Source organism: Opisthocomus hoazin, chromosome 7 (genome assembly GCF_030867145.1).
Source record: "Opisthocomus hoazin isolate bOpiHoa1 chromosome 7, bOpiHoa1.hap1, whole genome shotgun sequence".
Classification (NCBI taxonomy): domain Eukaryota; kingdom Metazoa; phylum Chordata; class Aves; order Opisthocomiformes; family Opisthocomidae; genus Opisthocomus; species Opisthocomus hoazin.
Window position 1 is genome coordinate 66,448,626 of NC_134420.1, and position 15,389 is coordinate 66,464,014.

Here is a 15,389-nt window from a genome sequence, read left to right on the forward strand (position 1 = left end):
TGCAGCCTGAGACCACCAACCAGGACTTCCACATGAGGAATGCTTCAGTGCATGTTACGATTTGTCAGTGCAAAGCAAAGTGACATCTCTGCGAGCACTGCAAGAGATTGTGTCTGGTAGTTACCTTGCATGGTTTCACATCAAGTCAAGCTGGAAGAGAGAGTCCTCTCTTGGGCTTTGTGTTTCTGACGGGTCTGAAGTCGTTACAGAATTCAGTCTCTCCGCACCACTAACATTGAATATTACTGCGGGAATTAGTCCACCTCTTGATAAAGCAGTTCTTTCCTTCCCAGATACGATCAGGAAACTATTTCATGTCAGAGCTCTGCTTTTCTGTCTAACGAGTAGGTCTTTGTTGACAAGATCTACTCTATCTCCAGCGTTACGCTGGGAGCCAGGCTGGCACCCCCAGCTAATGATTGGACTGAACTTTCCCCGCAGTAACTCGATAGCTGTACAGCTGTGCAGGCTCACAATTTGCTCCTCAATTGTCAGTCTCCTGACAGCTTTTTCAGTGGAACAGTTTGAGAGGAGTGGAGAGCCTTGCTTTGGAGACACAGAAGTGTTTTCACACCTGAAGTGTAATTTCACACCTTGTGTTGCTCAGTAGATAAGTGCGTAAAATAGCACATCAAATGGGAACAGAAGAGGACAGACATGCTGTAGACAAGAGATGGAGGCTTGTTATTTATTTCCTATCTTCAGCACACTCTGAAATAATACTCGCTTGCAGAAACCCAGGCACAGATTATGAAGGGATTCAGGAAGGGGCTTTTCTAGCCAAGTGATCTGTTACCGTCATGTGCAGAGCGAGGTGAAAACTTACACTGAGCAGGATCTGTGGAGCACTGGGACCACAGAGCTCTGCCTGAGACCACAGTATTAGCAACCACATAACTGAGGTGAACTGATTAATACAGGGGGCAGCGAGAGTTTCAAGGATGGGTTTACAGGAAAGCTGACTTGCACCGTCCCTTCTTTATATCTACTAGGCATTTTTACTCCTTGTATTGGCTTAAATAGTGAATAAAATTGACCTTGAGTCCACCAAAAATGTAAGGCGAGAATTTGGAGAAAGGCTTGAAACTATCACACGAGATCAAATCATTTCACAGTGTATGCAGGTTTCCTTTCCCTCTTTTTCAGGACCTTTTTTGTTTGGTATCTCAGATAATAGGTCACAGAGGCATTCTTCCAAAGGAAAGTGGTGGGGAGGCAAGTGCAGCCCAGGGAAGCCCTGATAAGACAGCTCCAATGGAGTCTGGTTGTGAGGGAGAGGAAGGGAAGGTGCAGACACACCATTTGACATGGAGAATCCATAGAGATGCTCATGGTTTCTGTTACTTAGACAGGCTTGCTAAGCTTGAGAACCGGATTTCCTGCTCGTTCCAAGGGGAAAAACAGGGCTGAAACACGCATCAGTTTGTTTCCTTCCTTCTCCGCACATGAATGTGAGGAAATCCCAGTGGTGCTTTCACATGCTGCTTCTCATCCCATGGATTTTACTAAGGAGCGCAGCCCAGCCCTCATCTGTTACTCACTGCAGAGAAAGCTGGTCTAATTGGAGGTTTCTTGGGTGTCTTTTGATCGCCTGGGGCTTTCATTTAGTCTGTCGCCTGTACCAAACATTATTTCCTCTTTTTTGTCCTAGACACCTACGGAAAGCTCTGCCTGCTCAACTCTATGGGCCAGGAGATGTCTCGCTGCAAGACCTCAATCCGTCGAGGACAGCCCAACCCCGTCTACAAGGAAACTTTCATCTTCCAGGTTGCCCTCTTCCAGCTCTCTGATGTCACGCTTATGATCTCCATATACAACAGACGCAGCATGAAACGCAAAGAGATGATCGGCTGGGTTTCCATGGGTCAGAACAGCAGCGGAGAGGAAGAGCAAAGTCATTGGCAGGAGATGAAGGAGTCAAAGGGGACACAGGTCTGCAGGTGGCACACACTGCTGGAGTCCTAGTGCTTACCGGGGCAGCCTGTGGGTCCTAGGACTACGAGCTGTCTTCCCTTGTTCTCAGTCAGCAGAAAACAGCTATCCCATGGCAAGCGCTGTGCTCTGACAGGTCACACACACTTCAATCTGACTTTTCAGTGTCGGCAGTCATGGGTAATAAAGGTGGCAAGGCCTGGGAAGCAAGTTCAGTTCTTGTCTTTCCTGTTTGTCCTGCATTTTCTACATCAAAATAATTAACCCTAGGGAGAAGCAATGGGAATACCTACAAAATCCTTTCCTTGGTCATTGTGTCGCTCATTTTGTCATAGCCTTAATCATCACAGACTGACTTTGATGCTGTTTTCTTCTGGGGCTAACTGTCTCTTCCCTCCCTCCCTTTATTTATACTAATGAAGTTTGCAAATATTCTCGACAGGCAGATAGCTCACAGGAAGGCTAACCTGCATGCAGATCACATTCTCTCCCTTTTATTATCATGTTTCAAAGTCTGAGAAATGAGCATTTGATACCACTGTAGACTGGATGATATATTTTTCAGGCAGCATGGGAAAGCACTCTTGAATTCTTTGTCAGCTTTAAAGTGCCTAGACATTACTACTGTTTTCCTGTACTAATAGTTGATGTTAGGACTAAATACTACCAGTATTTTTAATTAGGCATCCTGTGCACCTGTTAGCCTGCATTGCCCTAGGTTTGCACAAGAGAGAACTACCATCAGTTTTATATTGCAATTATACAATGCATGTTTAGATGCTTACTGGAAGTTCAGGCTTCTGTCATCACGAATACCAAAAAAGACCAGAACAAGCTGCACATCCACCTTTGTGCCTGAATCACTCTTTTCTGCGTCATTGTTTTGCCCATGAGTTACTTTTTTTTTTAAAAGTGAGGTTCGTTGAGAGAAGCGTTTCTGTGAGCATTACACAGGGAGGCCTTAGATCCATGGTTTCTCTGCAATTCAGTTAAGCACGGCTCAGTTTGCTGAGGGCTCTTCTTCAATTGTGCCATGCTGTAATATCTTCTCGGGATCTGAAAGGGGACTGCTGTTGGCACACTGAGCAGCAGAGGATGCCAGACGGTGTCACATCATCTTCGGGGTGAGCTCCCTTGCAGGCCAGGAATAGGATCTGGGGTACCACCCTAGAGGGGCTGCTGGCTCTGCTGAGCTAACACGGGAGAAGTGTTTCGCTTCTTGCCTCTAACTGAAAACAATGCCAGAAGCAGGCTTGCTGGATGAGGTGGTGACACTTTTATGTAGTTAGTTTCCAGACTATTCTGTCATTTTCCATTTTAATCTTTTTTCCTGTCTCTGCGAGTTGAAGTTGTGGGGACGGTGGATAAGGGGACGTGTCTTTGCCACCTGACTGTTGAGAGCTCAGCGGTTGTGAGCTGTTGCGATGCTGTATGTGACACAGCAGAGGATGTGAATTGTCTAGTGATGGCATGTAGGCAGCAGGGTGCTGAGGTCTTCAGATGCTGTCAGCTGCCCAGTCTCCTGCTCTCTGCGCTCTCTAGGAGAGGACTGGCATTCCCCTGTTCTTGCTGATGGTAGCAAGACATGGGAAATATTTTGCTGAAAAGGTTTGTCTGTGCCAAATCACTTTGTGTTTTGTTTTTGTCATTTACTGAGACCTGGCACCAAATTCTCCCTCCTGCTGCACCAAGACCATCTCCTTCCCTTCAACGGTGCTGTGCAAATCTAACTAGTGCAAATTTTGGCACTGGCTGTTTGCCCAAAATCGAGCCTCGGTGCTGGTTTGCCTCTCCTCCAGGCTAGCCGGACCCTGCGGGGCAGTGGTGTGGTGCACGTGCGTTATCACTTGGTGTGGTACACACAGGCTTTGTCTGTCCTCAGGAGACAGGCAGAATAATCTGCGTGTAGAAGGACTGCTGGCATAGGTGAGACAAATTATCTTACAGGCTGTGGTTTTGTGTATTCTTATCACTTAACTGTCTGAGCATCATTTTTCCTGTGAGACTGGTGGGTATCCTATGCAGGAGGGTTGTCCTCCACTGCCTAGATAAGCTGGCGTGATATCTGCTTTGCATTACTGGGGCTTTGTATCACAAAGCAGGATCTAACCCAAATACAGCTCAGCAAACAATTTACATATTTGACTGCACTGTTAATGCTGCTGTATTACCAATGCGAGAGAAAATGAGCGTTTGAGTGGTAATCAGCAGAATAGAAATGTTTTTTTACCACACACTTTTCCTCTGGAAAAAAAGTAGAGGAAACAGCCCAATTCGAAAGGTGCATTTGCTGATTTCAGTTGTTTTCCAATCTGCATCTTTTTTCTTGAACTGCGTAAAATGTATATAGAAATGTTTATAAGTCATTTTAGTATCTGGGATGTGTATGTATAATAAACTTCTTGAGACTGTCTTCATAACTGCTTGAACCTGCAAAATGTTGCTTATGCTTAGTGATTAACTAAGCGAAAAATGGAAGTTGATAATATGTTTCAGCAGTGAACTGGAGATAACCCAGAGTATATAATAGTGTGGTTTAAAAAAATTCTTGGAAAATATAATTTTAAAAAGCAAAGAAGTATACTGGGTTTGGACTTCCATGCTGTTTTCACATCAAGATCTTTTCTGAAGATAGGGCATTAAGGGAGCTGAATTTTAATATATAATTTCAGCGTAGAGTATTGGGAGTCAGAGGAAAGCAAGTGAAAATAGCTTACTTAGTAAGTTAATATCTGAGCACACGTTAAAACTTTGCTCTCAGTTGGAAGCAGGTTGCTGCATCCTCGCAACAACATTTTGGCTGGATGTTTTACCAGAAAAATTTGGAGGGAAAAGGGATGAGGCAAGAGGAGCACTGGGTTTTTGGAGCTGCTGCTAAACCTGTTGGCACATCCGTGCCTTGAGCAGTGCATTTGTGGAGTTCATTAAGTCCCTGCTGAAGCAATGGAGGAATTTAGGAAAGTTGGGATGAACACAGTGCTGGGCGTGCTGATGCTTGCTAGCCGTACTTTGGGATTTTTGTTGCTTTTGTGGTTTGTTCTTCTTTTCAGTATCAACTGTCTGTGAAGTGAAGGCTTTGCAGCAGCTCCCCTATATTCCAGAGCTCCCATAATTCTTCCCACTGGCAGATTGAATTAGTCATTGCTCATATCGGTACAGGCTGGGCTGTGGTCATGGGCTTTCCCAAGCAAATACCACTGCCCTTTCAGTCACTGCTTTAGCCCCTTGTTTCCTTTGGAAGTGGCTGACAAGTCTAGATTTCCGGAAAGATTTCCGTTCCTTGGGAATCTTGTCTTGCACTTGGCAGTGGTTGGTAGCCTTGGGGCCCTGTGCTCTGCCAGTCTCCATCCACATGGATGCTGATGACCGATCTCTGCTTCTGTGGGGCTCCAGGAGGGGAGGAGAGTGGCGGGAGGGCCATGAGGAGTGCAGCAAGCGGGAAAGCCACGGCTGACCTGGGTCTGGGAATGCTTGGGCGCTTGCAGGTGCTAATGCTTGGAGGTTTCAGAATGTACTCATGTTTGCTAAGGTAATTCATCCCCTTTTGACACCACTATTTGGAATCCCCTTATAGCTTATTTGAATTTTCTTCTCTTGGGGGGAAAAAGCTTGAAAACCCACAAAACCATTGGGTGGGAAGGAACTAACTGCACTGGCATAAGCCCACAATGTTGTGGGCAAACGCTCTGGATACAGCTCTGTATCTCCGACAGCGTGGTTCAGCTAGTTGCAGTCTGTTCCTTCCTCTCTCCAGCCAGCACGCCTGTGTCCTGCTAGGCTCTGTGCTGTTATTTTGTTTTTTGTTTTTAATGTGTGTCGACAACAGAACAGAATGATCTCACCACGTTTATATTCCCTGTAATAATGCTGACTTTCAACTGATGCCCACAGAAATGAGTACCTCTCTTAGCCCTCTGAGCTGCAGCTATGGCTTACTGAAGTCCCCATTTGTAAAGGCTTTATCCGGATGCTCTGCTACTTCATTTGATTTGTTTGGGTTTCCTTTTTACCAGTGGTGTTGTTAATTACCTGGACCCTGCTGTGGCCTGCTTGCGCCTGTCGCTCTGGCTTGTCTGCGTTTCCGTTGCAGGGTAATGTGGGGCATGTAGCTCCCAGGGCACACGGACAATACCTGGATATATTTTTAGCGGCTGCAGAACCTGAGAAGTTATTTGGTGCTTTACAAAGTCGACTGATCTTCAGTCATGAATGTCTTCAGATGTTCTTGGACATGCAGAACCAAAGGCTGCCAGCTGCTATTGATCATTTGTCCAGCGTAAAGCTGGAGGTGGCAGCTTTGGCAGAGGAGCAGGCGTTTCCTCTGGTGGCAGTTCATTTTCTCCTTCAGCTGAAGCTGGTAATGACCTTGGAGCTAGCGTGCCTGCGGAGCTTTCTTTCCACTCCCATATTTATCATCATCTTTAATCTGTATGATCACTGCATTTCATCTCTCTGCCTCTCAGCTGCCTTCTGCCCTTCAGCACAAAAGGTGGCTAGAAAGGCTGAGCAAAGAATGTGGCCTTCCCTAGCGCATTGTCCCTGGGCTCAAGGGGAGCTGACCCCTGGAGGGGTCATCTTAAAGTTATGGTGCTCGTAATCAAGACTTTGCCTCCCTGATCTCTAGTCTGCTGGTGAAGTTTGAAGCTTGTTGGTTGGGCTGTGATACTTTAATAATTGCAAAGTAGCAACACCATTCACCTCAGTGTGGACTAAGTTAATGACAGAGGAAACAACCTGTTCTGTATTTGCTTTCTTCTTTTTTTGCGTAAGCATCGTGTTCTGTAAAGGGACAACAGAGTCTGAAGGAATTAGTATGCAGGAGCATCCGCTTTCCATTTAAAATGTACTAAGTGTGATGTTTGTAACTATGGTTTGAGCAGAAAAAAAAAAAGCAGCCAGGGTTTGTAGAAGAGCTCACACTTTGAATGAGGGAGGTTTTTCCCTTCAGCGTGCGCTACCCCAGCAGACACGTTCTCATAGCCCAGGCAGCGATGCTGGCTCCCAGCTGATCTGCTTCCGTGATAAAAGCAGCCAGAAGCTGACAGATCCTGAAGCTTGGGAAGACATACAGGATAATTCAGCATAGCTGGTTTGGGTGTTTATTTGGAATCTGGTGCAGATTCAATAAGCTGTCATGCAAGAAATGAAAACCCCAAGCCGTGGCCAGGAAGGCGGTGGGAGAGAAGGCTCTCGGTGGGCTTGTGCTGCTGTAGAGCTGAGAGTTTGCTCAGTCTCTACTCCAGAAAGCAGCACAGCTGGGCTACAGTGGCATCAAGCCTGAGCTGAAACCCAGTTTCTCAGCACGATTCCTTAGCTCCAGATCTGCTGAAGGCCTGCAGCTTTTTTTCTATTTTTTTTTTTTTTTTTTTCCAGTGCAGAGTGAGCTCGTGTCTTCCTGCAGCCTACGCTATAGGCCTTAAGAAATGAATGTGTAAATATTTTGTCTCTCGCAGCCCAAGGTCATCTTTCTGGAACAGCAAATAGGCACAGAATCCAGAGAAGATCAGTCTGTCATGTGAGTAAGGTTAGCATCTGCACTTACAAATGACAAAGGCTATTAATCCTCATGCTGTAATCCCCAAGCTGTTTGCCAGCTGGCAGCAGGAAGATGTTCCAGCTCAACCCACACAGCTATCCATGTTTTTTCACCTTTATGAAGCAGATATAGGTCAGTTCTGTAGCCTGGATAAAGAACTTGGTCGATACCATTCATCTGTTCCAGCATTACAATCCCTCTCTTCTCCACACAAGCCATCTGTACAAATGAGGGTGTGTGAGGAGAGCCGTGGGCTGGGCTCTCCCCATGCTGCTCCCCCAAAACAGGAGACTGAAGGTGAGATTTATCCCCGCCTCTGCTCCTGAGTGTCTCATGGGAGGATAAATTCTGAGGTCTCGCTGCAGAGCTGAACAGCCTGAGCAAAGCTCTGCCGCTAGACGGGTCTTTATACACAGAGCAGGGAAAACCCAGTGCTTGTATAAGGCAGATGTAAGTCCAGTGTTGAGACATTGTCGATCCTAAGTTGGGAACCTGCATGGGATTTGGGTATTGCCTTATTGTCGCAGGGACAATGTGTCCTGTGTCACAGTAGAACCTGAATCCTACGAGGTGCCATGGGTGAACGAAGTCTGTGCCGCTTGCCAGTGATGCAGGTGGGCTGTGGTAGTCCGTATGATCTTGCACAACAAAAAACTGTACAGGCACCACATTGCATCCAGTGAGCATGAGGCAGCTGAGGCTGGAAGAAGTTGGAGAAGGAACCCAAAAGCCAGATGGCAGCTAGGAAGCTCCATTCAGACCTGTTAGCTGCTCAACTCTTTAGAAAATTGGAAAGCAGGTTGTGGAGTTTTATGTGACAAAAGTGTTTTAACAGAAGTTGCAGCTCCCGGGGCAGCTGCAGGTACGAGGAGGTGAGGACATCACCTCCTGGCTTGTAGGTTTCCTGCTGGCTGTAACGGGTGACCCTCAAATAGATGCCAAATACTCCAGAGTTATCTATCCCCTGGAACATCGTTCCCAGCACGGGCTGATCTCAATGAGTAACAAGAGACGATCTTGGCCATGAGCAAAGAAAGAGAAGAATTCATCATTCAGACAAAAGCTGATTTCTTTCCTGAGTCCCACGACCATTAATTAGCCTTGACCTCCAGGGAAGGCATTTTATTGTGCCGAATACTTCCCGCTCCCTTAATTTCTTAGATTTAGGAGAACACTGCAAATTTCTCTCCTCATTAGCAGCTGGGAAAAATCATATAGTTTTTCCAGCTTTCCTTATCCCTGTTGTGTCTTCTTTAATACTTTCCAGGTGCTTTTCATTCACGCTGTCTCCATCATGGCACTTCCCATCCTCTCTAATATCTGTAGAGATCTGCTCCAAGTCAGGTCCATGCTTGGTAGCAATATTTTATGTTCATGGTGCTCAGGATGAAATCTGTCCTCCAATCCCTTGCTGTCACTATGTGGCACCTCAAGCACAAGTTTTCCAGTTAAACCAGTACGACATCTCTCCCGTAGTCCTCTGCTGGCACCGCTGTGATTTTTGTCTTGCTGGGCTGTATTCTCAGCTGTAACTTCATTCACTTTTTCCCAGCAGAGGGTTTTGTTTGTCAAGAAGAGTAAATGAAGTAATCATTTGGTAGACTTCGTGTTTAAATACTATGTGGCATTTATATGTGTATATATATGTATACACAAATGTTTTTTGTGATAGAGTACCCCCAGAAATTTGCATGAAGCACATCTCCATGTATATTTGACTGTTGATTTCAATATACTGTATAAAATAAGTTGGGTTTAGTGTGTATTTTCTTCTTTCTCTACTGGAGCGATACACCGTTTCTGGCAGGCACAGGTTTTTGTTGTCTCCCCGTGGCACTCGCAGCTGGGCGCTGGTGGTGCAGTGGCCAAGAGCTGTGCCTGCGTCTCCTCTTCCCTCCACGGGCCCATGGCGTTGTCGCCTGTCCCCTCCGCCAGCTTTGCAGGTGGGCATCCATCGCTGCCAGGGCGCGTTGCTGCGGGACAGCGTCGTCAGCCCGCTCACTGCGTCTCCCTCCTGGCGTTCAGGAGAATAATCTGCCTTTGAGGTTTTTGCTTTCGTTGCTGTCGTATCCTCAGCATAGACCACGGGCAGGCAGCGAGCCAATTGGGATTCTGAATAATTCAGCCCAGTGGCTGGGGTTGCATCAAGAGTGGTAGAGATCTGAGCTCTCCTTTCCCAGCCTGAGATGTACAAGCACAAAACCTATCTATGAATCAATCACTTTCAATCATAACAATGCAGACAAATTAATAAAAATGCCAGGTCCCTAACTTCTGTCAGTGCAAAAGCAAGTCTTCTAGAGCTTGAATTTATTGCTGAATTATTTTTATGATAAATAGATTTATAAAAGGAGAATTGTTCATACTGTGAAGGTTGTAAGAAACAAATTCATATACCCTTTTCACTTTGGTGAAGTTCAAAGATTTGCACTGAAAATTTTACCTTCAGTCTACTTAGTAAGTGGGGGTGGTATTGACTGGTGAGACCACCGGAATGGTACGAGCATCATTTCACTTGCTGTGTGTGTGATGGAAAGAGATATCTGAAGTGCAAAACTGTGATAAAAAAGATGAAAAATACGATGAAAAGATGTTTGGATATTCAACAGGAAGAGTGGTGCGGGTTTATTCTTAGCTTTTCATGTACTTGACAATGAAACATTTTTATTCTACTTAAGTGCTAACGTGCATGATCATACAATATATTGCCTCTCGCTAATTATATGCTGCGTTAGGAATACTAATGTCTAGATGATATCTGACTGGAAAAAAAAAAGCATTAAACCTAGCTTCTGCAGAATTCTGGGCTGAAATTATCCACGCACACATACAACCATCCACACCTTAGAAACAGTCATATTTTGTTATGGTGAATGCTGCTGTTACAGGTTTTTGTCAATAAAATAGAAGCAGATGGCTCATGTAGACATGCAAAACTGGCGTGTCTTCCTTTTTGTTCGTGTTGTGGCAGAACCGAGTGAATATGCATCTGGGAGAGGTGGACGTGTTTTGTTCAGAACAAAGATGCAGGTGTCTGGTGCATAATGCGTAACAGGGAGGAATGGGAAATATCCCCCTCCTTGGTCCCCACCTGTCCGTTGACACAGACAGAGGGTCCCTGCGGCAGCAGGCAGAGGCTGCTGGAGTCTTTGGGGAGCTGAAGGGGTTCCTGTGTCCCGCCGTGTCTCTGCTTCCTCCTGCAGTATACCGCCTTTCCGCCAGCTCTCCGTGGGGACGGAAAAGAGCTGGCTGTGCATTTGATGTCTGGTGTTCCCCCATCTCTCATCCAGCCCCAGGCAGGAGTTGGTGTGGCGGCCCCTCGCACCCAGCTCTGTGGTGGTCCCCCAGCCATCGTTTCTCCTATATGCCCATGGTTGTATTGGTCCCTGCACCAGGGCACGTGGGGGTCCGTGTCACCAATGTCGCTCCTGTGTGTAGGCACCAGCTTTGCTGACATCCTGGCCATGTGTATGGGGCACTGAGGGATGCCCCCATAGCGGTTAGGGTGCCCACGGGGCGGACATATCTTGCTTTGGAAACAGAGGTAAGAGTTGAAACTGGGCCGATCGGAGGCCAGGCAAGGCACCGCAGCAGTGAGAGGTAGGTCTTTATCTGGTGGCCACTTGCACTCGCACATAGCTTTGGTTGTGATGTGTTTGTGTGTGTGTGTTACACTTCTGCTAGGTCACCATAATCCATGCCTACATTTAGACAGAGAAAGACAGAAGCCAAACAAATTTCCAGACTGGTGATTTTGAACTGGGCGTAGTTTGTTCCTCTCAGAATAGCAGTGCTGTCTTTGAGGGAGACGTGAGAAACCACGATTCCTGAATCCCTGCTGGCATCCGCAGGGCTGGCTTTCCAGGACCAGCCCAGAAATAGAGTTTCTTTTTCTGGTGACAGTTGGTAGCTTCAGTCCCTGGAAGCCTGAGCAACGGCGACCAGTATGAGCCGCATCTGGGAACATGGAAAACCCAGTCCAGAGCTTCTCATCTGAAGGACGGCAGGGAGGTGGGGTACACTGGGAGGCTCAGACAGGCACAAGGGAGTTTGGAAAAACTCACCCTACTTGGTACAAACTGGTGATGAAATATGTGGTTTGCTAAGGACTAACGGTGGTGGGATGATCAGGCTCAGCTGAGAGGGGAGGCGGTGGGAAAGTGCTGGTGGAGTTGTACATTTTTGGGGACCTCAGCAGCAGGTCTGGCTGCAGAGGCGAGGCTAGGGGTGCTCTGGGCTGCCATCGGCTCCCCTGGCAGCTCCTCTGGGGGACCAGGTGCCGTCTGCAAGTTGCTCTGGGGCTTGGAAGCTCGGGCAGGGGCTGCTGCTGAGGTGGTGGCAGGGCCTGAGTTGGTACCAGGGCAGCACTTTCCTGGCCTGATTATTCATAACACCTTTTCACCCCATGCATTTTTCTGAAAACCACTTATAATTCTCCCTGCCTGTCTCCAGGCCTCAATTCCCCCATGAACTCCACCCTGTTTCTCCTGTGTAATCCCAATGCCGAGGGGTACCGGCAATTACTCTGAAAGACTTGGGCACTGCTGGGGACAATTTCTTCGCTGCTCCTGCAGCCTCATGATGTCCTGGCGAGGATGTCCTCAGCCACCGCCTGGTGACAGAGGAGCTGGTGGTATTGTCACAGTTTGGGTGGGTTTTAGAACCATAGAATCATAGAATCATAGAAAGTTTTGGGTTGGAAGGGACCCCTAGAGGTCATCTAGTCCAACCCCCCCCCGCAGCAAGCAGGGACACCGCTAACTAGATCAGGTTGCTCAGAGCCCTGTCCAACCTGGTCTTGAATATTTCCAGGGATGGGGCCTCCACTACCTCTCTGGGCAACCCGTTCCAGTGTTTCACCACCCTCATTGTAAAGAATTTCTTCCTTATATCTAGCCTAAACCTACCCTGTTTAAGTTTAAAACCATTACCCCTCGTCCTGTCACTGCTGTCTCTACTTAAAAGGCTACTCAGGCTCTACTCAGGCTCTACTCAGGCTGATCGCCAGTACAGGGCAAACCGAAGTGGGGTCTGGTTTATTCCTTTACAGGCAGACGTACCTGTGTCCCGGTGCAAGCTCGGCACACGCTAAGGTGAAGCTGCTGAGGCTGGACTCAGCAGATGGGCCATGTACCTTGGTGCCAAGATTTGGACAGCTTAAATGACTGGTCTGAGGCCGCCCATAAAATCAGTGATCAAATACTTGGGCTTTCTATGTGCTTGGTGTACAATGCCGCCATGCAGATACGATGGTGGGCTTAGCAATCCCCCTGTTGCTGCTCTTGCTGGGACACCTGCTGTTCAGCATGAGCATGTGTGGGTCTTGCCGGGCTCCCCAGGGGCTCTTGGCTGTGCTTTGTTTTATTGTTCTAATTATCCTGTTCTTCCTCTAGCTGCATTTTAATTCCTTGCTCAGAGCAGCTTCATTCCTTGGCGAAGCACCAAATATTATTTTGCCAAGACATCCCTGATGTCATCCTAATTTTGACCAGTTGGAAAAGTCACATTTTTAATGTTGGGAAACTAAGTTTTGAATTTCAACGAAAGAGTGATATCATTTTTCATGAGAGGGTGAAAGCATTCCCACTTCTCAATCAGCTCAGTTGAGGCTAAAGAAGCTGAGCTGTCTGCCATCTGTCTCCTTGCCAGTCTCTCTCCCACCATCATCATTTTTGAACAGGTCGGCCAATTTCAATCACATTTGAAAGAAGGGTGACTGTCTCAAAGACAATTGTGCTTCTACAAATTTTGTCACCTGGCAGAGGATCATTTACAGAGAAGCAAAAAGAGGTGGGTTTGATGGCCAAGGATCAGTCAGGTGGTCCGTCCCAATGGCCTGCAGCTCCTGGCCAGCTGCAGTGTGTGCTGCCTCTGGGTGAGCTGGAGGTGTCCAAGAGGACATGGTGGAATTTGGTTGGTGGTGGTGGTGAGGATGTAGGGGATAAAGAGCACAAATGTGTAGGAAAATGGGCTTCATTAGTTCTGCACTTCCCCAGCTTGTTTCTGAAGTTTTATGAAGGTATTTCAAATGTAAAAACATAAAAAGGAAAAAAAAATTAAAATACTGACAAATTTTCTTGTTCAGTGAATTGGAAGATAGAGCAGAAGAACAGAGTTATAGTACTCTGGAGGAGAAAGAACTGGACTTTTAGGATGAAATGCCAAGGCTGCATTTTAAGCACAGGCAGGATTAGCCTCCCAAGTCACCCGGTCCCCCCGAGGCTGGCCAACCATTGGGAGGCAGGAACAGGGTCCAGAAGCTGAAGCTACTTGTCTCCATTTGCTGTGACAAGCCAACGGCTGGGAGAGCCTTTGGGGGTCTTTGTCGGAGGCAGCTGAGTGGGCCAGGCCAGGGATGAAAATTGGTCCAGGATGTAACACCGCGCATCTGAAACTGCTCATGTTTCAGGTACAAATGCTGAATGTTCAGGTACATTTCATCTTCTGAAAATACCTTCTGCATGCTGTGTTTAGAGATACAGCACGTGTGTAGGTATATGCTGCCTGGGAGGGCTGGTGCTTTTATACACACATCTTTTGAATGTTTGGTGCTTAAATTCAAAAGGGCACACTAATTTATTTCATTTTTCTTTAACAGTTGGCTTGAGGAGATGTAACTGCTTTGAAATGAAGGAACTGATCTATTTCTAATTCAGTGAGGCAGTTAAAGTAAAGTAAATGCTAATGTTCTGGCTTTTTATATTCCCAATTGCTCTAAACCATTTAAAAACATATATTTATCATAGCACTGACTATGCTAGGCAATCTTGCTTTCAAAAGACTAAAAAATAAAGGAAAAAAAGCTGCTCTTCTATTGTCTGCCTGTCCAGATTTTATCTTGTGCGGTACACATTTAAAGTCTTATCTTTTCAAATAATATCACTGTCAACAGAGACTTTGGTCCCAGTTCACAATTCTGTTTATTTCCATTGCATTAAAAGTTCGGTGCTTCAGCTGGGCAGCAATTCCCAACCGGGCATCCCTGGCAGTGGGAAAAGCTCCTCGTCAGACGAGGAGGGCAGGAGATCTCTTGTGCTCCCATGGCAAGAGGAAGGCGGTGGGATGGGGTGGGATGCGTTGAGGCATCACAGTTCATCTGGGTGGGGGTCCCTTTCAGCCAACAGAGCAATGCTGGTTTATGCTGGCAGAGGATCCCTTCCCCTGTGGTATCTGCCCCCTCAGAAAGGGGACAGAGAAAAGCAGCTAGACTTGAATTGCAGAAGAATTCGCTCCAGGCTGATCAGGGGGTGGAAATGCTTCTTGGAGCCAGCTGGGGGAAGATTAGCTGACCTTTTGGCTGTAATTCTTTGCCAGCTAATAAGTCCTGCTGGTGTGCTGACAGGAGAGGGGAAGATGTGTCTTTGCAGCAGAAATTGTGTTGAATGTTAAAAAAAAATGCAATCAATTTCAGGAAGACTGGAGTAACTAAGCCTGTCGTTCATTCAGCTCTTAGACGCAGAGTAGGTGCTTCTGTGTCTTCCTTTTCGATCTCCGCTTACAGGAGTGATCTTACTGAATTAATTATGACATCTTTGTGAAGAGCTGAAGAATTGCTCAAGTCCTCTATTCAGCAGCAGAGAAATGTCAGATTCATCTCACAGTAAATCTGAAATTACACCAACCTGAACTATCGCTACTGGCAGCATAATAATAAGGCAGGTAATCAAAATCAATTAAATTCCAGTGCCTTCCTATTGTCCTAGAAAATTCAAATTTGAAATTAGTTGGAGTTCATTTGACTTCTCAATGAAAGAAGCAGAGCTTCAGAGATAATTTGAAGTCAGTATATGGCCATGACTGATCTTTTCTAAACTGCCAAGACCGGAGGAGTTGTGTGCGTGCACGTGCACGTCAGCGCGTGCCGAGTTCCAAGCACAACCAGGTGCTCAAAGTCAATGGAGTGACTGGTTTGAGGCTGCTG

General features: G+C 46.7%; 1 protein-coding gene across 6 annotated transcripts in view; it reads left to right on the top strand.

Moving 5' to 3' along the window:
• SYT16 (synaptotagmin 16) overlaps positions 1–10,640 on the top strand; it is a 119,105-nt gene extending 108,465 nt beyond the window's left edge. For all 6 annotated transcript variants that reach the window (XM_075426822.1, XM_075426817.1, XM_075426820.1 and 3 more), the window contains one exon: positions 1,652–10,640. In XM_075426822.1, coding sequence (XP_075282937.1) covers positions 1,652–1,965 — 314 coding nt within the window. In that variant the 3' untranslated portion in view covers positions 1,966–10,640. The remainder of the gene's footprint in view (positions 1–1,651) is intronic.
• The last annotated feature ends 4,749 nt before the right edge of the window (positions 10,641–15,389 follow it).